Source organism: Drosophila serrata, unplaced genomic scaffold (assembly GCF_035046125.1).
Source record: "Drosophila serrata isolate PLE 108 unplaced genomic scaffold, ASM3504612v1 contig_276, whole genome shotgun sequence".
Lineage (NCBI taxonomy): Eukaryota > Metazoa > Arthropoda > Insecta > Diptera > Drosophilidae > Drosophila > Drosophila serrata.
Window position 1 is genome coordinate 5,184,381 of NW_028257174.1, and position 25,846 is coordinate 5,210,226.

Below are 25,846 nucleotides of genomic sequence, written 5' to 3' on the forward strand. Positions count from 1 at the left end.
TTATAGGGTTGACATAGTAGCTATTTTCCAGCTAGATCTAAAGCCCTGCTACAATATAGTTAGAGGAACAACTCTAATTTGCAGGTTGCACTAAAATTAATTTGCTGTACAACAACTATAACGACAACAACAAAAACCATAATTTTAAATTATCAACAACAACATTAATAAAATATAGTAATTTAACTGCTAAATTTGAAAACATATTTAAACAGGCTTTCGGTACCCGCCATATCATTCTAATTTGAATTTGAGTTTAAATATATACTTGGCGGCAACTGATCGACTATTTAAATTCAAATTCATGGTATGGCGGGTATATTTAAGTCCGAACTCAAATTTTGCATTTAAATGAATATATTTTGTGTCTTTTGTTGTAGTAAATTGTAAATTTTTGTTGTTGTTAAAACTCTATTGTTGTGCAAAAGATGTTGTTGTTGTAGGCAAAAACAAGGCTTCAATTTCGAAATTTTTTAGTAAAAATGCAAAAATTATAAATTTAGTCTGAGGTATAAAAAGCATAGAAGAAATCATTTTTGACTCTACTAATCATATATATTCTTAACCAGCACTGAAAGCTCGATCGATTTGGTCATATTTGGCAGAAAAAAAATTATAAAATTGTCTAAGATTAAAAAAAAAATTTAATCTTAATTTTCAAAAGCAGATTTGTAAAGCTATTAAAATGTAGCACAGAAAACCGTTTTCCATAATCCAAGTGCAAGTTTTAAGGGTCTAAATACTTCGGCTTCCTCTTGTCCAATGGCCAATGCCAGATGCGTCATCGTAGAAAGAAGTCTTCACCTGTTGCTACCTTATCGTAGCTCGGCAAACATTGTGGCGATAAAAGCTAACTCATGTTTTCCTAAGATAATTTTAATAGAAAATACATTCATATGTGTGTACTTTATCAGCTCCGCAACATTACTAATAAATAAATAATAACAAATACATATTATTTTTTTAAAAGCGTCTCAAAACTATGCCTATAATAATAATTACAGTAAGATTTTCAAGCTATTTTATTTAAAATAAACACACACACTTGATGTTATTTTTCAACTTAACTAGTTTTATTTGTCAATTTGTCAGTTACAAAATTGGTACTTAAATTTTAACAAGCATGCAAAGCGATTGCATTTCGATTTTTTGTTTTTCGATTTAATGATGGAAATGATAATGCGAATTGTCTAAATGAAATGGTGTAAGCGGTAGAATTTAACTAAATTTGTCCCCCAATAAAAACGTAAGTTTGCAATGCCAAAGAACACAATAATACACAATAATAATATTATTAATAATAATAGACACTCAAAAAAAAAAACAAAACAAACCAACAAGTTACTACAATTATTAAATTTCTTGCAAAATTTCCATACCGCTCCAGCTTACAGCTAATATCGTATAGGTATTTCCATATATATAATATAATATATATATAATGTGTAAGTGTAATATATATAAATATAAATAAATAAGTTCCCTTAGGCCTAGCGCGGATGCGTTCTAAACTTGGCATCCATCCAATCTCTCCTTAACCTTGAGCACCGTGTCAGGAGTTTCTCAATCTCTCTGTCTTTGTGAGTGTGTGTTTCATCTTTACTTTATACTTTTAGCTGAATTTAAATGAAATTTTAAAAGATTTTTTTTTTAACGACTAAATGCACCCAATAATAATAAAAAAAATAAATACGTGGAACGTTCAGCACCAAAAACGAATCTTAAACGAAGCCGAAGCAGTTCGAGTATTGCATTAATGCCCGATCTTTGAACAAACAATCCGGGATGTAAAAAAAAACAATAATCATATTAAATAGATAATAAGCGGGGACAACGCTTTCGATTTCGACTCTGGTCCGACTCTGGTGATTCCCATTCCTACTCCTCCATCAATGTTACTATCCTTCTCATCCTTCGGTTTCACTGCACCGTATCGAGTCCCGGTGCCTGTTGTTGTCTCACTTGCTGCTGCTGCTGCTGTTGGAGTTGCTGCTGCTGCTGTTGTTGCTGCTGTTGTTGCTGCTGCTGTTGCTGATGCTGTTGCATGTGCCTCAAGCGGAACAGTCGCAGGGTCATCCAGGAGGCCAGTGTCCCAGGCACGGGCATTGGTGTCTGCTTATCCAGCGCCTCCTTTTGCAACTGATAGCGATACAGCAGCGAACCGGCCACCAAGGCCGAGACAATTGTCGCCGAAATGACGACAATGAAGAGAATGCTAAAGCCGGGCACTGGCATACAGATGCCATAGACAACCTCCTCGCTGATCTTGCCCTGGAAGACGGTGACTGCCTCCTGTTTGGAGTCCGGCGAGAAGGCCAAGTCTGCCTCCGAGATGACATCGTAGAGACCGCTAACGCCCACATCGGCACTGCGCACCTTGCGATCGGAAATGACCAGAGAACGGCGGCGGCGACGATGACTGTGGTTACTCTCCTCCTTTGGTTGCTCCTGGCCCTGCTCCTTCTGCTGTTCCTTGTCATGCTGCTGGTCCTTCTTCTGATCCCTCTCCTCCTCCTCCCTGTCCAAGTCAATATGATCCTCGCGAGGCTTCTTAAGGGCCTCTGCTTGTGGCCTGTAAACCGGACGTGGCACCTCATCATCATCCGGATGATTACGTGAGGGATCCAGGGAACGTGGTCCTGCCATGGGTACACCCATACGCTTCTGGGCCTCCAGCTGTCGGGGTCCATGCGGGAACTTGCCGCTCTTCTTCAAGCCCAAATAACGCTCGCCTCCGTCGCCGCCCTCCATATCCAGATCGGCCATATCCTCATCCCCGAAAAGATCGGAGAGATCGGCCTCCTCCTGTTCCTCGTGCACGGGACGCGGCTGTAGATTCACGCCGCCGCTCTTGCTCTCATGGCCTCCATAATCTCCGCCACCGCCGCCGCCCAGTGTCTGCTTGTGATCATGGATAATGTCCTCGTAGAAGATGTCGTGGTCCAGACCCATGCCCATGCCCAGGCCATGGCCATGACCGCCGGGTGGAGGTGGAGGCAGGGACAGATCCCTCAATAGATCGTTGCTGCTGCTACTGCCCATTGCATCCGACATGTGGACATCCTTCCGCTCATTGGCATTCGTCAGGCCGAGTCCCAGTCCCAAAGCCTCACCAGAACCAATGCCTCCGCCGCCGGCTCCCGTGTTCTGGCAGTGATCGAGGCATCCGTGACGGCAGATCTCCACCTTGCATTTAATGTGGACACTGAGCGCGTCGGGGAACTTGAAGGCATGGAAGAAGGCGTACGTTATAACAGTGGCACGCTCATCGGGAGCACGGGCCTTCAGGAAGCGGGAGATCATCTTGGGACGCAGGACGCAGCCAAATTCATCCGAGAGATTGATGACATGGCCGGAGCCATCGGAGGCCACACACGACTTGACGCGCATATCAAATTCACCTGGAGGAGAAGAGAGGTGATTAGCTTTTGGATTTTATATAAATACATATATGAATTAATTAGCTATTCAAAGAGATGAAAACAATTTAGGAAGCTAATTTGTGTGGGGCTACGTGGCGTATGAGTATTATTATTATAGAAGCTTCATAGTTTTCAAGATTTTAATGATCAATTATTTATGTTTTCTTTAAAATAATAAAATAATAAGTGTAAATATATGAATTAATTAGGTTTTCAAAGAGTTTCAAACAATTTAGGAAGCTAATTTGTATGGGACTACGTGGCGTATGAGTATTATTTTTATAGAAGCTTCGTAGTTTTCAAGATTTTAATGATCAATTATTTATGTTTTCTTTAAAATAATAAAATAATAAGTATAAATATATGAATTAATTAGGTTTTCAAAGAGTTTCAAACAATTTAGGAAGCTAATTTGTATGGGACTACGTGGCGTATGAGATTATTTTTATAGAAGCTTCATAGTTTTCAAGATTTTAATGATCAATTATTTATGTTTTCTTTAAAATAATAAAATAATAAGTATAAATATATGAATTAATTAGGTTTTCAAAGAGTTTCAAACAATTTAGGAAGCTAATTTGTATGGGACTACGTGGCGTATGAGATTATTTTTATAGAAGCTTAATGGTTTTCAAGATTTTAATGAGCAAACATATATGTTTTTTCTAAAATAATAATATGTTAAGTGTAGTTTTGTATATATTAAGATATAAAGATACAGAAACGTTCTAAAAACGTTATATATACATTTTTTATACCCTTTCAGTAATCTCATTTTCTGAGTTTATTTTCCTTTTTGTTTACTGTTTAAAACCAGTTGAAAATCAGAATTTTGGGTTTACATATAAACAAATATTGTAATAAACCCACCTCGATAATCATTGATGGCCACCACCAAGGTCAGCGTGGAGCCAAGCGGTACAATCCCACTGACGGGCGGCGCCCAAGGTCCTTTGCCATGCTGAATCTCCATCCAGCAGTCAACATTGTCACCTGAAAAATGCATATTTTAATTAGTTATATATATAAAATGTATGTATATTATTTCCTTATATCTCTATTTCTCAGACTCCCACTTGCTACCACTCTATGTGCCTTTCCCTCTCATTAGCTCTATGGATCGGCTCAGGATCACTCCCCTCTCTGTGCATCTCTAGAGACTCCTCTTTCCCTCTATCTGGCTCTGGCTAACTCTCGATTCTCTACTTCTCTCCCGCTCTCAAATTCTCTGCTCTCTTGCCTCGGAGCCTATAAATACCGAGCGCTGCCGCCTTGCGCACCTCATTCCGTCGGTGGCGTCTCCAGTGTTAACATCTAGAGTGATAGTGATAGTGCCTCCTCTTCGACCCGAAAAATATGACGTGGCCTATGGACAACATTTGGATGATCAGGAAGAAGCTTGCCTTGAAGGCACCGGAAGTGATTTACACACTGGGATCAATTGAGCAATGACGAAAACGGATAGCCACGTGTCCTCCACTGGGGTAAGTCTTTACCATGACATATCATATTATTAGCATAGTTACTAATTAAGTGATTGGGACTAGGTTTAAAATTAAGCTGTGCTGCTATCTATGCATTTATTTTCCCATTCATTCCCTTATTCCCCAGGGATCCAATTCTTGAATTTTCATTCAAAGTAATGTATTGACAGCCTAACTTAAATATATTTTAACTTTACTATTACCTTTGCGATAATTTTAAAACTAACCCTGACTTTGGTGGCAACTGTTGACATATGATTATACCCTTTACAGGGTATTATAATTTCAGTCAGAAGCATATAACTCAGTGAAGGAGTCATTTCCGACCCTATAAATCATATATGGTATATTCTTGATCAGCATCAACGGGCGAATCTTTCAAGCTACCTTCGGCAAAAAACAAATTTTTTCATAAATTTTCCACTTTTGTCACAAAAAGGAAAGGGGTTACATCGTTAAAATGTTCAAAAATTGGCAAAATTTTCAATTAGTTACATTTAAAAACTAAGTATAAAGATTTGTTAGTGCTATACAAACAAGCATAGAAAAACTATCCTATTAAAATTAATTCATTTTTGGCATAGTTATGATATTTTAAAAATCTAGGATTTACTCAAAAAATGAGCATATAAAAATATCGATTTCATATATCTAGAATAAATATATTTTATGTATTCTTGTAGGTATACACAGTCTAAAAAACCAATGATGTTCAATAGGAATTGATATTTATATTTGCAATCAAAATCTTATTCAATAAAGAACAACAAACACTTGAAAAAAAAAAATAATCAAAATATTTAAATGAATTTGGTTAAAGTTTGGTAAAGGATAACATCATGAAACTTGGTAAAAATGCATTAAATTTCTTAATTTATAAATATTAATGCCCAATATTCTAGAATTCTAATAAAAACAAACACAGAATAGCTTTCAACATTGAGATCAATGCATCTTTGACTTTGTTATGATAATTAACTGCTTCACTTCGGCTCCTATAAGTTAGCTTCCTTTTATGTTTTAATATATTTTTAATTTCACACATAATGATAATTTGATATTTCCACATTCAACGTGTAATACCTTAGCAAATTTTCGTTATTTTCAATTTTAATAAATTAAACTTTAACATATTTTTGATATTTCGCAGATTGGTATATTAAACTTGTTAATATTTTCCATACTTAAAACTCACAAAAATTAAAACTACGACTTATTAATATTCAAAATTCCTATATTGAGATATATCACGACGATATTTGTAATATTTCTTTTAAAGATTTAAATTAACAATATTTAATTATATTTTTATGCATGAATTTACTATTTTTCTTGGTGAAAAGCAATGCGAGTGGGAAATGCATTTGAAACTTATCTGAAGCTTAATTAATTATAATATAAAAAATAACAATAAAAAAACAGAAAAACGGAAATATTTTTCAAATTAATGATGAAAATACAATACCTTAGCAATACAAATCTAAACATTAAAAGCGTATTAAATGATTTAAAATTAATGATTAAAATCAACTAATTTCCTCAATAAAAAAAGGAATATGCCTCTATTCCTCTGACTCCCACTCGCTCCCACACTCTGTGCCTCTCCCTCTTTGTGCATCTCTAGAGACACCCCTTTCTCTCTAACTAGCTCTGCCTAGCTCTAGATTCTCTACTTCTCTCCCTCTCTCAAATTCTCTGTTCTCTTTCCTCGCAGCCTATAAATAGCGGGCTCTGCCGCCTTGCGCACCTCATTCCGTCGGTGGCGTCTCCAGTGTTAACATCTAGAGTGATAGTGATAGTGCCTCCCCTTCGACCCGAAAAAATATGACGTGGCCTATGGACAACATTTGGATGACCAGGAAGAAGCATGACTTGAAGTCACCGGAAGTGATTTACACACTGGGATCAATTGAGCAATAACGAAATCGGATAGCCACGTGTCCTCCACTGGGGTAAGTCTTTACCATGACACATCATATTATTAACATATATATTAGTTAAGTGATTAGGTTTAAAATTAAACTCTGCTGCTAGCTATGCATTTATGTTCCCATTAATTCCCTTATTTCCAAAGCTTAAATTTTAATTTACAGTAATGTTTCAACCGCATAAATTAACTATAAATTATACAAAAGGATTGATTTCTTACCTTTAAAATAATTTTAAAACTAACCCTGACTCTGGATGATATATTTTTCTATATGGTAATACCCTTGCAGGTTGTTATAATATTTAATAAAAATATCTAAAATATCTATTCAAAAATTGTGAAACTTTTAAGCTTGGTTATGATTGATTTTCCCTGCGATTCTATAATTAAATGGCAAGTTACAACAATATATAAACTTTGGCTTCCTGAACTTAGTTTTCTGTCTTATTTTGATATAATACTTACCACGAAAATCAAGTTGAATGACATCAAGATCGGCTATTACCATCGGTGGCTTGGAGGCAGTCTTCTCATAATCATTGAACCATTCGCAACGCAAACGTTTCGCCTCATCCCAGACCTCCAGCAGATCCTTATCATATTGCACCACCACCTGAGGGGAATATTAAAGGTTATTTATAATAAACAAAAGATAATGTTATCGTCGAGATTATACCCACCGTGTTCTCATAGAATTGTCCATTAAGATCGGGTTTGGTGCCGCATCGCGAATAGGAGATCCGGAAGGAGAAGAATGTTTTGCCTGTGGAAGGCGGTACATACACACATCGCGGATCGCTGTGTTGTCCTGTTTGAAAGGATTTCGTTTAGTTAGGATTAGATTTGATATTGGTCTGATCTTGGTTTGATCTTGGTTTGATCTTGGTCCAATTTGATCTTGTTTTGACTTACCTTTAGAGCTGACAATACCCTCAAATGGATGCGAGAAGGTAAGATGCACATCCATGTGATCCTTGCCGCACATCACCTCCAGGGACACAATGTTTGGCATGCCATCTGGCCGATCCATGGGCCACAGTTCATTACCAGCTATGACTAAACTAAACTGTAATAAAAATAATACATTTTAAATAAATAAAAGGAGATATAATAGCTTAAAATAAATATAAATATAAATATACATCAAAAAAATATAAATATACTTTAAAGCTAAGTAATTAAGCAGCTATTTTACCTTTCAAAAACTGTGAAAAGCTTAAATCAAATATAGTTTAATCAGAGTAAAGTTATATAGTTCTATATATTCCTATTTTTATCTAAATTTCATACCAAAGATCCTTTAAATCCTTTAAACTCCAATCTCTTTCTATAAATTCTATTAGCTTCCCTTTATTCCTTAAGAATTTAATTCAAAAAATTTAATAGACTCTTCCATTTCTTCAGTTAACATTTCTTTTGGATGGAGAATCTCGCCTTGTGGGTGGGCTATGGCTTCTAACGGTTCCACCTGCCAGCCCGGTGGCCACCTGGCGCACCTGATAAACGTGTTGCCAATAAAAACGAAATCCAGTCCTGGCAAAAACCCCAGTCGCCATCGTCATCATCGTTTCCCCCCAAAGCCACCTCCTCCGAAATGGGAAAGCGAATTCCACTTGGCCTTCATCCGTTTCGCGGGGGAACTGGTCTTGGTCTGGACTTGGATTGGACTTGGATGTGGACGTGGACTTGGAGTTGGTCTTGAGGCTGAACCAGAGCTTGGCATTTGCATACCGATACCTGGCCCAAAACTGCCTTGCCTTGCCTTGCCACATGCCGCATGGATCCAAATCGAGTGGCAAGTGGCAAGTGGCGAGTGGCTAGTGGCGCAAATGGCCAATGGAATTTGCATTTTCCCCGCCAGTAAAAGTTGCAGCACTGGAATCGGTGTATATATAATACAATATAATATATATGGAGATCCGGAGCAAGGCTGGTGCCACATTGTCTGGCCAGAGAGTGGAAATTAAAATGGTTTCGGAGGAGTAGGAATGGGAGTAGGAAATCCATTTGAAACTTATCTGTAGCTTAATTAAATATAAAATAAATAACAACAATTAAAAAACTTAAGTATTTTTCAAATAAAAGATGGAAAAACAATATTTTAGCAATGGAAATTTAAACATTAAAAGCCTATTAAATGATTTAATTTAAAATTAGATAATTTCCTTAATAAAATTAGAATATGCCTTTATTTGTATGACTCCCACTCGCTCCCACACTCTGTGCCTCTCCCTGTCTGTGCCTCATTACCTCTATCGATCGGCATGCCCCTTACTCTCCCTCTCTGTGCATCTCTAGATACAGATTCTAGATTCTCTATTTCTCTCCCGCTCTCAAATTCTCTGTTCTCTTTCCTCGCAGCCTATAAATAGCGGGCTCTGCCGCCTTGCGCACCTCATTCCGTCGGTGGCGTCTCCAGTGTTAACATCTAGAGTGATAGTGATAGTGCCTCCTCTTCGCCTCGATACTTATGACGTGGCCCATGGACAACATTTGGATGATCAGGAAGAAGCCTAATTGAAGTCACCGGAAATGTAAATCTACTCTGGAAGCAATTAAGCAATGATGACAACGGATAGCCACGTGTCCTCCATTGGGGTAAGTCTTTACCATGACATATCATATTATAAACATAGATACTAATTAAGTGATTAGGCCTAGGCTTAAAATTAAGTTATGCTGCTTGCTTTGCATTTATGTTCCCATTAATTCCCTTATTTCCATGGATCCCATTCTAGAATTTTAATTTAAAGTAATGTATCAACAGCATAACTTAACAATATATTATACACAAAAACTGATTTCTTACCCTTACAATAATTTTAAAACTAACCCAGACCTTGGCGACATATTTTGCAAAATTATTATAACCCTTCAAGGTATTATAATTTCAGCCAGAAGCTTAAAACTCATAGAAGGAGACATTCCCGACCCTATAAATCATATATATTCTTGATCAGCATCAACAGTCGAGTCGATCTAGCTATCTTAAGAAGAAAAATAAAATTTTAAATTTTTTGAAATTATTTGTTGTTGTCAAAATTGTTAAAAATTTCATCAAAAATTCGAACTCTTTTCCATTTGAAATTGAGTATGCAGATTTATTAATTTTATAAAAACTAGCACAAAACAGCTTTCCAAATTAAAATTAATGCATTTTTGGGTGAGTTATGCAATTTTTAAACTTTGATTGGTAAACAAATTTTCATATAAAAATATAGATAAAGATTGGTTTAAAAATTGTATTATAATTCCAGTCAGAAGCTTAAAAATCAGTGAAGGAGTCATTTCCGACCCTATAAATCATATATATTCTTGATCAGCATCAACAGGACAATCTTTCTAGGTATCTTTGGCAAAAAAAAAAAACTTTATAAATTTTAAATTTTTTTCACAAAAAGGAAAGGGGTTACATCGTTAAAATGTTAAAAAATTGACAAAATTTTGAATTTTTTACTTTTAAAAACTCAGTATACGGATTTGTTAGCGCTATAAAAACAAGCATAGAAAAGATATCCGAATTGAAATTAATGCATTTTTGGCTTAGTTATGATATTTTCAAAATCCTGGATTTACCCAAAAAATGATCATATATAAATATCGATTTAATATATCTACAATAAATATACTTCATGTTTTCTTGTAGGTATACAAAGTCTAAAAAGCCAATGATATTCAATAGGAATTGATATTTATATTTGTAATCAAAATCTAAATCAATAAAGAACAACAAACACTTGAAAAAAAAAATAAACAAGATACTTAAATGAATTTGGCTAAAGTTTGGTAAAGGATAACATCATGAAACTTGGCAAAAATGCATAACATTTCTTAATTTATAAATATTAATGCCCAATATTCTAGAATTCTAATAAAAACAAACACAGAATAGCTTTCAACATTGAGATCAATGCATCTTTGGATTTTTTATGATCAATTTCACATTCGAACCCATGAACCCAGCTAACTGCTTCACTTCGGCTTCTATAAGTTGGCTTTCTTTCTTGTTTTAATATATTTTTAATTTCACACAATGATAATTTGATATTTCCACATTCGACGTGTAACACGTAAGCGTATTAAATGATTTAAATTAAAATTAAAAAATTTCCTTCATAAAATATGAATATGCCTCTATTTCTATGACTCCCACTCGCTCCCACACTCTGTGCCTCTCCCTCTTTGTGCATCTCTAGAGACACCCCTTTCCCTCTATCTCGCTCTGCCTAACTCTAGATTCTCTATTTCTCTCCCTCTCTCAAATTCTCTGTTCTCTTGCCTCGCAGCCTATAAATAGCGGGCTCTGCCGCCTTGCGCACCTCATTCAGTCCGTGGCGTCTCCAGTGTTAACATCTCGAGTGATAGTGATAGTGCCTTCCCTTCGACCCGAAAAATATGACGTGGCCTATAGACAACATTTGGATGACGAGGAAGAAGCATGACTTGAAGTCACCGGAAGTGATTTACACACTGGGATCAATTAAGCAATGACGAAAATGGATCGCCACGTGTCCTCCACTGGGGTAAGTCTTTAGCATGACATTTCATATTATTAACATAGATACTAATTAAGTGATTAGGCCTAGGTTTAAAATTAAGCTGTGCTGCTAGCTATGTATTTATTTAACAATAATTCAACAAGATACTTAACTGCATTTTTTAAGTTTTGTAAGGGATAAGACATCATAAAAAACTTGCTAAAAATGCGTCAAATTTTTAAATTTATAAATATTAAGGCCCGATATTCTAAAATCCTAATAAAAGCCAACACAGAATAGCTTTCAACATTTAGATTAATGCATCTTTGGCTCAGTTTTGATCGATTTCACACTCGAACCCATGAACCTAACTACATAACTGCTTCACTTCGGCTTCTATAAGTTAGTTTCCTTTCTTGATTTAAAATATTTTTAATTTCATACAAAATTATATTTTTATATTTCCACATTCGACGTGTAACACTTTAGGGTGTTTTCTTTATTTTAAATTTTAATACATTAAACTTTAAGATATTTTTGATGATTCGTTAATTGATATATTAAACCTGATAATATTTTCCATATTTAAAATTCACAACAATTAAATATTACGATGTATAAAGTATTTTGCTTTAAGATACTTTTAATAGTAAAAATGTAGATATATCAAACGACGATATTTGAAATATTTCTAATAAAGTATATATTTAACTGTACAATATTTAAATATATATTTCTGTCTAAATTAACTCTTTTTCTTGTTGAAAACTAGGGAAATAACAGGTTTGCCTAGAAACCTAATCAACCCCCACTGGCATTATAGTGTTAAACCATAAATTAACCCAATGACAAGGAAATGATTCATTCTATGTATTAAATTTTACTATATATTTATGTATAAATTTACTTTATTTCTTGCCGAAAACTAGGGAAATAACTTGCCTAAAAACCTGATTATGCTGTCCCCAAAACCATACTATTGGCACTCTAGTGTTAAACACTTCCCATAATTAACCCAGCGACGAAAGAATTACTAATTCCGAGTGTATTTTATGGGCACGAGAGTGTGCCGGAATATCAACAGCAACAGCAACAACAACAATAATAATAATAATAGTGCTGAGCCACAATGAAATCCCACTCATGTGTTCCATTTGCTATCTCATAGAGTGAATTTTTGTTAGCGTTCTAGAATGAATTCTGCAGAGTCACGATTACGGCAAGGGAACGAATAATTACCGGACCAAATGCCGGCTGATTCGGTTGCTTCAGCTGCTCGGGAAACTGCCTCGGATTGCCACTCTCTCATCAGTGGTGAAATACTGGACGAGTGGCCAGTCGGAGCAGCTGGGAATTGGCCAGGGTATAAAAGCCACTGGGCAAGGTGACTGAGCGAGCAGTTAACGAGCAGATCGCGAGCGGAAAATAACATAAAAAACCTCATTTAAGAAACCCGAAAACAATTATGGATCGTTGGCTAAATCGTGTTGCTGTTGTCACTGGCGCCAGCTCTGGCATTGGAGCTGCCTGCTGTCGTGATCTGGTGGCCAAGGGCATGGTTGTGGTGGGACTCGCACGCCGCGAGGATCGTCTGCAGGAGCTCAAGGACTCGCTGCCGGCGGAGCAGGCCAAGCGCTTCCATCCTCGCAAGTGTGATGTTAGCCAGGAGCAGGAAGTGATTGACACCTTTGCCTGGATCGATGCCCAGCTGGGTGGTGCTGATGTTTTGGTCAACAATGCGGGTATTGTTCGTCCCGGTGTTGGTATCATCAGCGAAGGCAATTCCAGTGATTTGCGTGCGATTTTGGACACCAATGTCTTGGCCGTATCCTGGTGCACCCGGGAGGTGTTCCGTTCATTGCAGAAACGTAACATCGATGATGGACATGTCCTCATAGTGAATAGTGTGGCTGGTCATCGGGTGCCCATTATGCCGGGCATGAGTATGGGCATGTATGCGCCCTCCAAATTTGCCATCACAGGTTTAACGGAGGTACTGCGTCAGGAGTTTATCAACAGCAAGACCAAGACCAAGATCACGGTAAGTTTTCTTACTCAAAAAATGGTAAAGTAGCTTTTACTTATAGTTATCTTTGATTCATTTTGTAGAGCATCAGTCCTGGAGCCGTTGAAACTGAGATTGTGAGCAAGGAAGTCCTGCTTTCTTTCCCTGAACTGCCCATGCTCCGGTCTGAGGATGTGGCCGATGCCGTGACCTACTGCATCCAGACTCCACCGAATGTCCAGATTCATGAGCTGACCATTAAGCCCGTGGGCGAGACCCTCTAAGTGTCACCTTCACCCCTGTTCCCTGGACTCTGTTTAGCTTTTAAGGCTCTACGTTTGATATTATAAATGTTAATTGTTTTTTTGTGAAAAAGTCGAAACAAAGGTGTTTTTAAGTAAGATTTAATCCAAGGGTTAGGGATTAATTGGAGATGTATATGATATATCTAAGTATATTTTATTTGGTTTGATCTGACGTCTAAAAAGATACAGATACTTTAGTATCTTTTTTAGGTTTTCAAGTTCTAGTGATCTAATATCTATCTATCTATCTTTTTATAAATCCATATAAATCTTTGCGTCACTATACATAAATTTTCCTTCATTTTACAATTTTTCCCATGTTTACCAAACCAACTTGACCTTCCCTTTTAAAGGTTTGCTATCAATCAATTGGCTTGGCAATCAGATAAGATTCCACCACATACATTTATAAATAATATATATAATATTATATACAATATTATATTCAACTTTAACTCACCATTAAGTGTAAGATAAATATACAGCTACTAAATCTAAGGTCCCACAGGCGTGTTGGGCCTTTCTGTGGGCTCCACATGACGCTGGCGGCGTGACGTTTGGTTTTGTATCTGAAAGAAACACAAATGAAAGCACAAGGTTAGAGACCTGATTTAATCACAGTACTATATAGTATATATATGTGGGACTACCTCAATCGTAAAGAAACACAAGTCTTATCTGGGTTTTCTCTCTCTACTTCTTTTGCTTTGAGTGGCCTGCTAAACACAGTGGGCAGATCCAGACAATGTTTTCTTTACTTATTTTCATACAATTTAAATTACAATTAATGGTGGAAAGTGGAAATGATAAATGGAACAAACAAGCGCGATTCGATCGCTTTCACTCTTCACAATTTCCTATTCTGTTATTCTATCCAATCAACGCTATATAGTATAATATTGCTCACCATTTTAATTGATTTAATTCTCATCAAGTTTGGCTTGCATTATGGGAGTTAATTCAATTAAAATGGTGTGCAAAATGGGTGAATAGCACTTCGTATTATGCTACAACAAAAAGAAATTAAGCTATTTAAATATTTAACTAAACAGTTTCCCCAGTTTCCGTAGATATAGAAATCGGCTTAAGCTGAAACTTGTCTGAGAAATTAACTGGCACAGGTTGAGGGAGCGAAAGTCGTGATCCATGGTAAATGGAGCCGCGAAAATTGCTGCAATTGCCATGAACGATTGCCGCCTGATCTCTTGATCTCGACTTTTGCAGCCCAAAAAAAGTATAATCGATTGCCTTGATGAGTTATCGTTAATCGATGGTTAGATTTAGGGCAATTGACCTATAATGATTATTACGATGTATCAAGGTGTTTACTAGGTATATATGTATATCGTTGATTCATCGGAAAAGATAAATATGGTATAGTTTTATAAATCGAGTTTTGAAATATTAACTTTGAAATAGATATTGTAAAAATAAATATTAGAAAAATAAATGTTATATTTATGTACTTTTTATTTTGATTTTTCAAACATATTTTCAAAAAAAATTTTTAAAACCTCGTAACAAACGAAAATTAGTCCAATTTATAATTTAGAATTTAGAATTATTCCTCAAAAAACCATATCTTACAAGATCACTAAGTATATTGTAAAGTATCTTTATATTTATTTTGTATTGATATCAGTAACAATATAGAATAAATATAATGATAATTTTCAGCATACTTAGAGATCACCTTTAATCATTAATTACATGCATAATTTAATTGATTTAATATTTACTAGAAGCAAATTAATTAACAATTTGGATAATAAAAAGGAGTATTAATTGCCAAACTTATTGGTATTTTGTAATATTTCATAACTCTAAATAAAACGTAAGCCTTTTTATACTTTATAGTTTACCAATAAGTTAATTTTATATTTATCGATCAAAACCCTGTAGCCAAGAATTTTCTTTCCCAGAATTTCTTTCCTTAATTACCTTTTCTTATTTTTGAGCTCTCCAAACTCTTTCCTTTAACCAAAATTTTTGTGGATACTTCTTAATTGCTTTCTTGATCACCGGCATGATCATAATCATCATCATCATGTCGTGGTCATGCTCCAATCAATTCGTATGTTAAATATCAATTGTTAAAGACTCTGCTCCTTCTACATATTTTTAAAGTTTTTTTTTTATATATATGTATATATTTTTTAGGGGGCCCGTTCGAGGTAATAAAGATGTCCATGCTCGTCATTAGCGCGATGCTTGTATCCGGGGCCAGATCGCACTTAACCCAATGCGCCCGGGGGGCCAACCAAGAGTAACCAACCCTAACCAATGGACCCAAAATTGCAACGGGGCAATGTGAAATGGCGGCCACGAAAAGAAGCCATAAACAAATTGAAATTTAATAAATGGCCAGACGAGCAATTTCCCCGGACCCTGAGCCTGAGCCTGAACCTGAACCTGAACCTGAACTCAAACCCGAACTTGGACCCACTGCCACTCACTCTGATCCATTCGATCACTGGACAGACCCCCGGGGGCGCCATTTCGCAAATTGAGGTGCCTGGAAACGATGTCGGAGGCTTGATGACCGCTACACACACTGAAGAATGCAAACTGAAGACTGGAGACTGAAGACTGGAGACTGAAGACTGGGGAGGGAAGACTGCTGACTGCAAACTGTAGACTGTAGACAGCAGACTGCATTCATGAGTCATCTATAGTGTCTCTATCACCCAAATTCTTTAGTCTTTTAATTAATTAAGACATAGTTTAGACATGAGTTCAAGGGGACAATAATCTTGTGGAGATCTAATACTAAAAGGACTCTTATGGAAGAGGGATTGGAATATGGGATGTACAGAGAAGAATTGAGTTGAAGATGTCCATAAATATAAAAGATATTTTGGAGAAACTTCCATACAAAAAGCTTAATTTGCCAAAGAACCATGAGCTTTTCTTGAGATCAAGAAAATATATAGTATATTTTATACTGAAAAAGAACCCTATAGCTTTATACTATATACTTAAAACTGAGTCATTCTACAGACTAAAACAGTAGACCATTTCCTGAAAAAGGGTATTAAATATAATAAATATCTTGTTTAGAAAAGATGTGAGAAGGTAGAACTAATCAAAAGTTTTTTTTTTTTTTAAATAGGAGATTCTGTTAAGAGAGCGAAGAAAGTTTCGTTAGTTCTACAACCCAAGAAACCAAGCTATTTTAACAAAGGGAATTAAACATAATAAATAAATTATTTTAGGAAGATGTAGAAAGGTAAAATTTATCAAGAGAAGTTATATTTTTGATAAAAGATTCTTTGAATAGAGCCAATAAAGTCTAAGTATAAATATTGTAGAAGAGCTCTATAAGTGGAAATTTATAAATATTTTTATATAATTATAGTAAAGGTATATATATAATATAATATCTAATATAATAACTGATTCATTTGATCATATTACTCATACTTCATACCCTTTATAAAACCCATAGAATTCTCTCAACCAACGAACAAAATTTCACTGCTTAACTTTCCAATTTTGTTTTTAATTCTTTCGCATTAAATCCGATAAATATTTACACGCCCGATGCTGTGGCACTTTCCCTGCCAGCAATTAAAGAGACGCCGGCAATCAATCAATCAATCAATCAATCAGGCAGTCACTCAGTGGAGCAATAAAGCCCACAAGTAAAAAAACGACTATGGGAGCAGCAACAACAATGGTAATAACAATAATAATAATTGTGTAAAAATCTCATTTGTGTTGTCTCCTTTTCAGTATCCGATTTGTATGCCACTTTTACCTGGCTGGATTTACAGGTGCTCAGAGCACAGGTGAAAATGAAATCGAAACTGCCGATTGTTCCAGGCAAACAAAGTGAATTCGAATTCGGAAAAAGATGATGGACAGGGCCAGTAGAGGAGGCTTCTCTTCTACCAATTCTTCTTGAGGCGCAAAAATGCGGTCAGTGGAGATTCTCTCTCTTGGAGAACTGTAAATAAAAAAGAGTTAACAACAAACCAAAAAAAAAAACAGTAAACGGTTAACGGGCCCGATATGCTTATTTGTCTTTAATTCGGAGCCAATTAATTTCTCCCCTCCGGTTTATTGTTTTTCTTTTTTTATTTGGTCTAGAGCAAAAGAGTGAAAACTGGTTGCAACTGGTTAAAAAAAGAAATAAGCGCCTAAAACAAAGCCTCGTCTTTGGCAGACTGCGGCCAGACTAACTGTAACTTTGCATGTGCGCCGTCAGCCAATTAAGAGATCTGAGAGATCCCACAAATCTTAGAGATCCAAGAGATCCAAGAGATCTTTGAGATCTTGTTGTATCCATACCATCACTCACACTGGGCTGGTGGGAAGTCTATAACGGCTTAGCTGTATCTTGATCTATTATAGCAACACATGAGTATATATATCTTTTTATCTTGAAATCTGTGGTGGGAAGTCACTAGTTATAGAGTACTTTACTTGGCCTTGTATATATACATATATATCTATACGGGTGTGATTTTAGGCCTAAATCCAGTGATTTTTAAGTTAGTTTTCAATATCTCTTATTAAGATCTTAATTTACTTTTCTTAAGGCTCCACATTTAATATATCTTTAATGATAACCTAAAAATGTAGATCAGAAGCTTAAAACTAAGTGAAGGAGTCATTTCCGACCCTATAAATCATATATATTCTTGATCAGCATCAACAGGGGAATCTTTCCAGGCATCTTAGGCAGAAACAGGAATTTAAAAAAAAAGTTTCAATTTTTTGAAAAAAAAAAAGGAAAGGGGCTACATCGTTAAAATTTAACAAATATGGCCAAAATTTGAATTTTTATACCACAGAATTATCTTTAAATCAAATAAAATAATAGATACAAACAATAGAACCCACTTGAAATGAATTTTACCTTCTTTAAAGGTGTATCTTTACTATAATGATTTGATAAATATTATAATAAAACCACACTATGGTCTTAAAATAAACATAAACATATATGTGAATGTAAATTTTATAAATGGAACCCACTATAAGTTCTTCTAAACTATTTTTGGGTCATACCCTTACTGGGTTAATAATCAGTCTCCCCTTTCCCCCACTAACTGACTAACTAACTAACTAACTATAACTAAGTCAAAGAAAGTGCGACGCAGCCAGGCCGGCGACGTAGCTCAAGTTGGAAGTTTGGGGCACGAAGCTCTTGGAGTTTGAAGCTTGCAACAGAGATAGAAGTTGAGTTAGAGCTAGAGCTATACCTGGCCGCGTGTTGCACGCTCTGGTGGCGCTTAATTAATGACGCCGCTGCAATTAACAGTACCGCACACTTGCAGCGAAAGAGCGGAAAAGTAGAAGTTGCCCCGCCGCCGATACGCTCCACGGATTGCTATCCCTCAGATTGTATCTTGTAGGATTGCCTTGGGATTCGGCCACTCATTAACTGGTCAAAAGCAGAAGCTATCATCATCGTCGAAGTCGATCGAGAGCAAACGAAATGGAAAATAAAAGAAATTGTTGTCGCATCAAAAGGCGATCAGTGACGAACTTTGCTTACGGTTTAGTTTTCACTTTTCTTCTTGTGTGCAAATGGAAATGGAAATGGAAATGGAAGTGGAAGTGGAAATGAAGATTGAGATACACCGAGTGGCTGCTGCTGTTGATCACTTTCGAATCGAAACGAATTCGAATTCAAAACAAATCGAATCGAATCGCTATAACGGTCTACGATAAACAGCCAACGGTAAATCACCTGCCCATGCCTCATTTTTATTTTCATGTTTCTTCTTTCTTTTTGTTTATCTACCAATTGTTTTCAAGCTTGTTTTATTTTGTTTGTTGTATTTTATTTTTTAGCTTCTGTTGGCCAGCTCAGTGAAAAGCGCAATAATCACGATAATAATGATAATGTGGGAAAAGCAAAGCCGAAATCAAAATACAATTTTAAATGGTTCACTTTCTTTTAATTAAACTGGTTCCGCCAAAACCAGCCAGCCGCCAAAAGCCACCTCCTCCAAGTTGGCCACTTTTGGGATCCGAGGAGCTAGTTTGTCCACTTTTTCGTGTGAGTTTTTTCTGTTTATTATTATTATTTTTTTTTGTTATTTTGGCGGACAATCGCCAAATGCAATTTTCATTTTAGTGTAATTAGCCTGGTACGAGCTGGTGCTGCATTATTTAGCCAGGATCCCCCAGATGGAAGGAGATCCATTACCAAATTAATTGGACCGAAGCTAAGTTGCAAACAAGCTGAGAGTCAAGACTTTCCTCTAGTGGGTTATATATTAAGTTTTCAGGCAGGAAAAGAGCAGGGAGCCGGGAGCAGGGAGCAGGGAGCAATGGGTCTGACATGGTTTTTCCACAGCTTCTCGGCTTCCCAGTTTCCCCCAGTTGTTGCAGCAGCCGTTGTCAACTGTTATTCTGGCAAAAGCTGCCAAAGAAAGACATTTAAATGAACGGTCTGGTAAAGGCCGAGAACGTGTCAAATGGCCCCGGACACAGACTATGGCAGCCATGCAAATTTCTAGGAAGTCTGGGCAAAGCCCAGCCTCCATCAGCCTTTTCCCCATTTCCATTCCCATTCCCATTCACAGACTGCAATCCTGCGCGACGCTGCGAAACTTTTGTTTGCTTCAACATGACAACTGCCACGACACTTCTTCATACCCATCTCCAGCTTCATCCTCATCCTCATCCTCATCAGCCTGTGCCCGCCCAGAGTCAAGTGCAGAAACAATGCTTGGAGGTAGTCCAAAGCCATTGCCAGGATGGCGGCAGCTGCTTATCAACGGATGCACAGAGTCCAACCAAGGAAGCTTAACAACTTTATTGGGCATGTTGTTTATGCCACAGCGTGTTCCCAGAGACACTTGACGTGCCCCCCTTTGGGTCATTCGGTCGGCACTTCAAGTTGGACTTGAAGAATGCTTTATGGCCTCTAAAAAAATAAAATAAACTTTAAAACACCAAAACTGTTAAGGTCAGCGTTGGCTGAACTTGTGCGTTAGCCTAGTTAAGAGCAATTAAGGTATACAAGAGCTCCCATAATAGAGTAATGAATGATTATGCAGCAAAACTTGATCGACAACTCTCTAAGAAAGTAAATATAATCAATGGAATTCCACAAACCACAATGATATGTGCTTGAGAGGAACGCCTAATGAGTCAATACTTTGATTGCCAATGGCCGAAAGATGGATTGTATGGATGGATGGATGGATGGATGCATCGAAAGCCCGAAAATTGTGCCATGGAAAAATTTCCATTTCATTATTGGAATGTTTGTAGAAAGGCGAAGAACAGTTAGACGACGAGACGATCCGGCGTCTACAGATCTTCAGTGTCCGTCGTTCGACTCTCTTTGATGATGGCTCTGAATACAAATTAACATTCTGTGAAAAGAAAAGGCTTGTCGTCGTCGTTGTCGTTGTCGTTGTCGTTGTTGTCTGTATCCGTATCTGCATATTGTACATCGCTGTATCTATGTATCTTTGTATCTGTATCTATGGCCAGCAGCCAGCCAGCCAGCTAGCTAGCATCTTGTGTATCCGTGATGGGCATGTGAAAGAGCGGCAGCACTGGGAATTGTAGAATTTACTGGGTCGATCATAAATTATGCGTCATCAGCATCGATGAGCGGAGAAATGGGTAGAAAGAGGCAAACAATGAATGAATTCCAAATGGTTAGAGGCAATCGAGGGTCTCTTGCCGGTTTAGACCTTGAAGATCAGGCAAAGCCGCTTATAGGGCCCAAAAAGCCAATAATGGCTAAAGCAAATCATTTAAGGCCAAACAAAGAGATAGTCTCTCTCTCTCTTGTTGGGAGATAGTTGCCGTTGCACAGATACACAGATGCGACAACGAGGCAATGAGATATACTCGCTGACTGGCAAAACCTGGCAACCTGGCAACCTGGCAACCTGGCAACTTGGTAACTTGGCAAAAACCTGGCTAACCTGGCATTGCATTTATGGCCAAGTCGCGTGTTTGCTTCATCTTGGAGTTCTTTGGCCGCCATGAGATTGAGAATTGAGTTTATTGTGCCACAGAAGCGGCATGCTTTGGATTGTGTCGCATCAGCTTAATTAGAATTCGAAGTAGTTAACGGTGCATTTAATGCGCTCCAAAACGGATCAAATGCATTAGCACCGCTGCAGCACCACTCACTTCTCGCCAAGATCTGTTCCATTTTTATCTGTATCTATTTGCTCGCAGTCGCACAGCATCGCCGCAGACTAATGAACCAAGTGCAGCAACGACGACATTGACGAAAGTTGTCATAACACTTAATCCGAATGATGATGAAGATGATGAAGATGATGATGAGGAGGATGAGGATGATGGTGGCCCGTCTTAATGGTGGGAAAGGTGGTCGCCAAAAGGTGTCAAAACAGTATGTTAATAAACTTGTTTTGGCTGTTATCCCCGTGTTATCTGTCTGTCTGTCTGCATATCGACCATCATCGTACTTGTTTAATTAATAAGTTAATAAGTTGGCCTGCCATCTGAGTTCCAGCCTTTTTTTTGCATCTTATCTTGTATATATTTTTAGGTTCTTTATATTAAAGTTCTTGATTACTGATAGTGGTAAGTGGACACTCAGAAAAAGGTGTATATGATATTTTATATTTCATTTAATGACCCTTTGCAGGACACCATAATTTAAGTAAAAATGTTCAAACATAATGAAGGAGTAATTTCCGACCCTACAAATCATATATATTCTTGATCACCATCAGCAGGGGAAACTTTCTAGCCATCTCCGGGAGAAAACACCATTTTTCAAAAATTTCCCATTTTTTCAAAAAAAGGACAGGGGTTACATCGTTAAAATTTACAAAAATAGGTCAAAATATAAAATTTTAAACAAAGTATGCAGATTTGTAGAACTAATAAAACCTAACATAAATCAGAATTCAGAATTGGAGTTAATGCATTTTTGAATTAGTTATGAGATTTTGAAATTTTGATTTTTGGTAAACATTTTCATTAAAATATAGACAAAAATCGGACCAAAGAATGGTATTACAATTTGAGTCAGAAGCTTGTAAAATTGTGAAGGAGGCATTTCCGACCCCATAAATCATATATATTTTTGATCAGCATTAACAGCCGAACCTTTTTAGCCATCTCCGGCAGAACAATTTTTTTTTTCAAAAATTTTCCATTATTTGAAAAAAAGAAAAGGGGTTTCATCGTTAAAATTGGCAAAAAAAAATTGACTTTTTAACATTTTAAACTGAGTATGCAGATTTATTAACTTAATAAAAACTAACATAAATCTGTTTTTCGAATTTAATTTAATGCATTTTTGGCTGAATAAGGAGATTTTTTAATTTTGATTTCTCGTAAAAATTGCCATATAAAAATATATAGATAAATATTGATTTAAAGTATGTAAATGCAATGAAAATAAACCTTAGCTGCCCCAAGTTAATTTTCTTTGTTATTTTTCTGTAAATTATACTTTGAGACAGTAAAGATGAAATGGTAAGTTATAGGCTATATATAACTCAACTTACCGGTACCTTCAACGCTTATCTGTGTTTCTGCCAAGGATTCCCTATGATTCCGTGTTGTTAATTGGTAAATTCCGTCTGCGTTTTTTAGCAAATGCATTAAAATTAAGGCTATTAAAGGGAGGTATTTTACGGTATTATAGAATTAGGGAGACAGAAGTGAAATCGGACCGCCCAATATGTAACGCAAATAGAGGAGAATCAATCACTTTGTGATGAAGGGGAAATAAATTCGTGCTCATGGCACCTGATTGGTGATTAGTTGCCATTTGACAGGTGTATGCGAGTCGGTCAATAAATAGTGCACCTGTTTGGGGCGTGTGGGAATCATTCGACGGATGACGTTGCCACTTTTGGTGGCCTCTTCTCACCGTAGTCGCGTCTTCACTGTACGTGCGACTGTTATGATTATTATTATGTATGTACAATTGTGTGTTTTTTTATTTTCCACGGGAAAAACTTTGGAAAGTGCACCTGGTGGCGGCACACGGCACAAGAGCACGGATCTGTGCGGCTTTGATTTTGATTTTGATTTCGATTCCGTCGCTATCTAAGCCAAGAAGACGGCTGAAGACTGCAATAGACTGTAGACGAGCAATGGAGAAGAATCTAAAGAAATCAGTAGAAGGCAGAAGCGGAGGCAACAAGCAAGCAACAAGCAGCCGCATTTGTGCTAATTGGGAAAATTAGAAAGCATGAAATGCTCGGCTGCATTTGCCGTCTAGCTGGTTAATCGGCTCCACTAGAAGTAGAAGTAGAAGTAGCAAAAGAAGACGAAGAAGAAGAAGAAGCTATAGCTGGAAGACGACGGTCTGCCCCCCTTTCCAGCTACTCCCCTTCCCAGCCATTTATCTTGTCTCGCCTGTACGTATATCCTGGTTTGAAAACTACACAGCTTTACCACAAAATATATATTAATGGGTAAAAGAAAATTGTGTAAAAATAATAATGCAACAAAATTTATAACTTAAATTGTAAACCAAAAGGATCATTCAGTGGTTGTTTTTGGGTAAAAAATCATTAACAAACAGAAAAAAATAAGCACTCACTTCACTGTAGATTCTTCTACTCGTTATCTCTCTCTCTCGCTCTTAAGGCGAGTAACGGTATTCGGCAAGAACAGCAACAACAAGAACAGCAAAAAAAAATTTCACTAACACTTGCGGCGCAACACGTTGTTTTTTTTATCTGTTGGGTTTCCTTTTAAGCTTTGATTCTTTTTTGTTTCGTTTCGTTTCCTTATTTTTTGTTACTTCAATTTTGGGTTTTTTGGTGGAGCACTTTGGTGGTGTGGAGCCTCCTCCTCCTTTCGGGAACCACGGATCACGATCCGAGCCAACGGACTCGAGAGTGCAGAGCAGCGGGAGCAGCACGTGTGGACTCGGCAAGCGACGAACGCGAAATACGCGAGTTGGCCAGGCGATACTTTCTTTGGCCTCGTAATGTAACTGTCCGGGAACAACAAGTAGAAGAAAAAGCATAAGCACAAGCACAAGAAGCAGAGGCCGAGAAGCAGATAGCCAAAGAGAGCGAGGCGCGCGGATTGGTAACAGAGAGGCAGTGAAGCAGAGGCCACGATGCTGAGGCTGAAAATCAAAGCACACACACAGACAGAAAAGCGAGATCTGCCAGCGCCGACTGCGACTGCGCGACGAGCTTTTTTTACACCTGCGTTGGCAGCTGCGCAAATGAGCACAGTCCGAAACTTGTTGTTGCTATTGCTGCCGCTGCTTGCTGCTGCGGCGCCGCTAATCAAGCGGCCTAATGACATAGAATCGCCTGCCAATTAGGGGACCAATAAAAAATTATAGCGAACCAATAAAATCAGTTCATTGGGGCCATCATTGGCCGCCCCCTCAAGACGAAAAGGATAGAGAGCGAGAAAGAGATTCTACAGAATGTAAAAAGCTCGCGGTGCCGCTGCCAGTGTTGGCGTCGACGCTGGCGTTGTAAATTTGGCGCACTTGAACTTGAACTTTCGGTACGAACATAGCTTTAAAGTCACTCAACTGAGAGATACCCAGTAAAATGGAAGTGCACGGTCGAGAAAATGTTAGACAAAAATATCAAATGCTTTCCTAAAATTAAAGAATTATGTTATGTTATAGATTACTTATAGATTTGAAAAGTTTAAGCCTATATTTAATTAATTAATTATGTATAATTGTTTCAGTAATTTCTATGCATTTAAAAAAAAATAATAATATTACGATTTAGTTATCTGCAATATTTTAAATATCCCATGTATCGATATACTCACTACAATCTGTGGCTCATCATCAGAAAGCACTGAGCTGCTGCTTGCAGGGCATCAAATTTGTAGCCAGCTTTTCTGGTTGGCGCAAGGTGCATATAAATCCCAGATTTTTGTCTGGGAAGCGATCGTGCGGCGGCATCTTATAACGGTTAAACAGTTTTCGCCTGTCGTTGACAACTAATCAAGATGGGAACAGAGAACACTTGATCTAAAACTGATTTTGAGCAATAAACACAAATTTCCGTTTCCTCTAGCTCTTGCTGCCTCTCTCTTGCATTCGCACGAAAAAAAACTTAAATCGGAATTGGCAAGATGGCCATCTCACGCGCACAGACACACACACATGCACATAAAGAAGACTGATGTGCAACGGTTTCCATGCTGACTCCTCTCCTTCTTCGTTTTTGTGCTTGTGCTTGCCCGCTGCTTTTCTCCGCATTTGTTTTTGTTGTTAGAGAGGCGGCTGATGCTGCTGCTGCCTGGCCTGGCCTGCCGTCT

The 25,846-nt window shown here is 37.3% G+C and overlaps 2 protein-coding genes across 2 annotated transcripts; one reads left to right on the forward strand and one right to left on the reverse strand.

The window, feature by feature from the left end:
* Positions 1-1,051: 1,051 nt before the first annotated feature.
* m (zona pellucida domain-containing protein miniature) lies at positions 1,052-24,497 on the reverse strand. Its single transcript, XM_020947080.2, has 7 exons — positions 24,141-24,497; positions 14,085-14,193; positions 7,749-7,902; positions 7,517-7,644; positions 7,302-7,449; positions 4,293-4,415; positions 1,052-3,401 (listed from the first exon to the last, which is right to left on the reverse strand). Exons 2-7 carry the CDS (start codon positions 14,160-14,162, stop codon positions 1,921-1,923), a joined length of 2,112 nt encoding a protein of 703 aa, XP_020802739.2. The 5' UTR covers positions 14,163-14,193; positions 24,141-24,497; the 3' UTR covers positions 1,052-1,920.
* Positions 12,709-13,705, forward strand: LOC110179505 (farnesol dehydrogenase). The gene is made up of 2 exons (XM_020947081.2): positions 12,709-13,355; positions 13,424-13,705. Exons 1-2 carry the CDS (start codon positions 12,780-12,782, stop codon positions 13,601-13,603), a joined length of 756 nt encoding a protein of 251 aa, XP_020802740.1. The 5' UTR covers positions 12,709-12,779; the 3' UTR covers positions 13,604-13,705.
* Positions 24,498-25,846: the final 1,349 nt, after the last annotated feature.

What these genes read in the sequence shown, in the direction of transcription:
- m (XM_020947080.2), bottom strand. Translation starts at nt 14,162, where the DNA reads ATGTGGAGCCCACAGAAAGGCCCAACACGCCTGTGGGACCTTAGATTT. An exon ending in TATTTATCTTACACTTAATG is followed by an intron (nt 7,903 to 14,084) that starts GTGAGTTAAAGT and finishes TTTTTATTACAG; the next exon opens with TTTAGTTTAGTCATAGCTGG. An exon ending in GACAATTCTATGAGAACACG is followed by an intron (nt 7,450 to 7,516) that starts GTGGGTATAATC and finishes TATTCCCCTCAG; the next exon opens with GTGGTGGTGCAATATGATAA.
- LOC110179505 (XM_020947081.2), top strand. Translation starts at nt 12,780, where the DNA reads ATGGATCGTTGGCTAAATCGTGTTGCTGTTGTCACTGGCGCCAGCTCT. An exon ending in AGACCAAGACCAAGATCACG is followed by an intron (nt 13,356 to 13,423) that starts GTAAGTTTTCTT and finishes TTCATTTTGTAG; the next exon opens with AGCATCAGTCCTGGAGCCGT.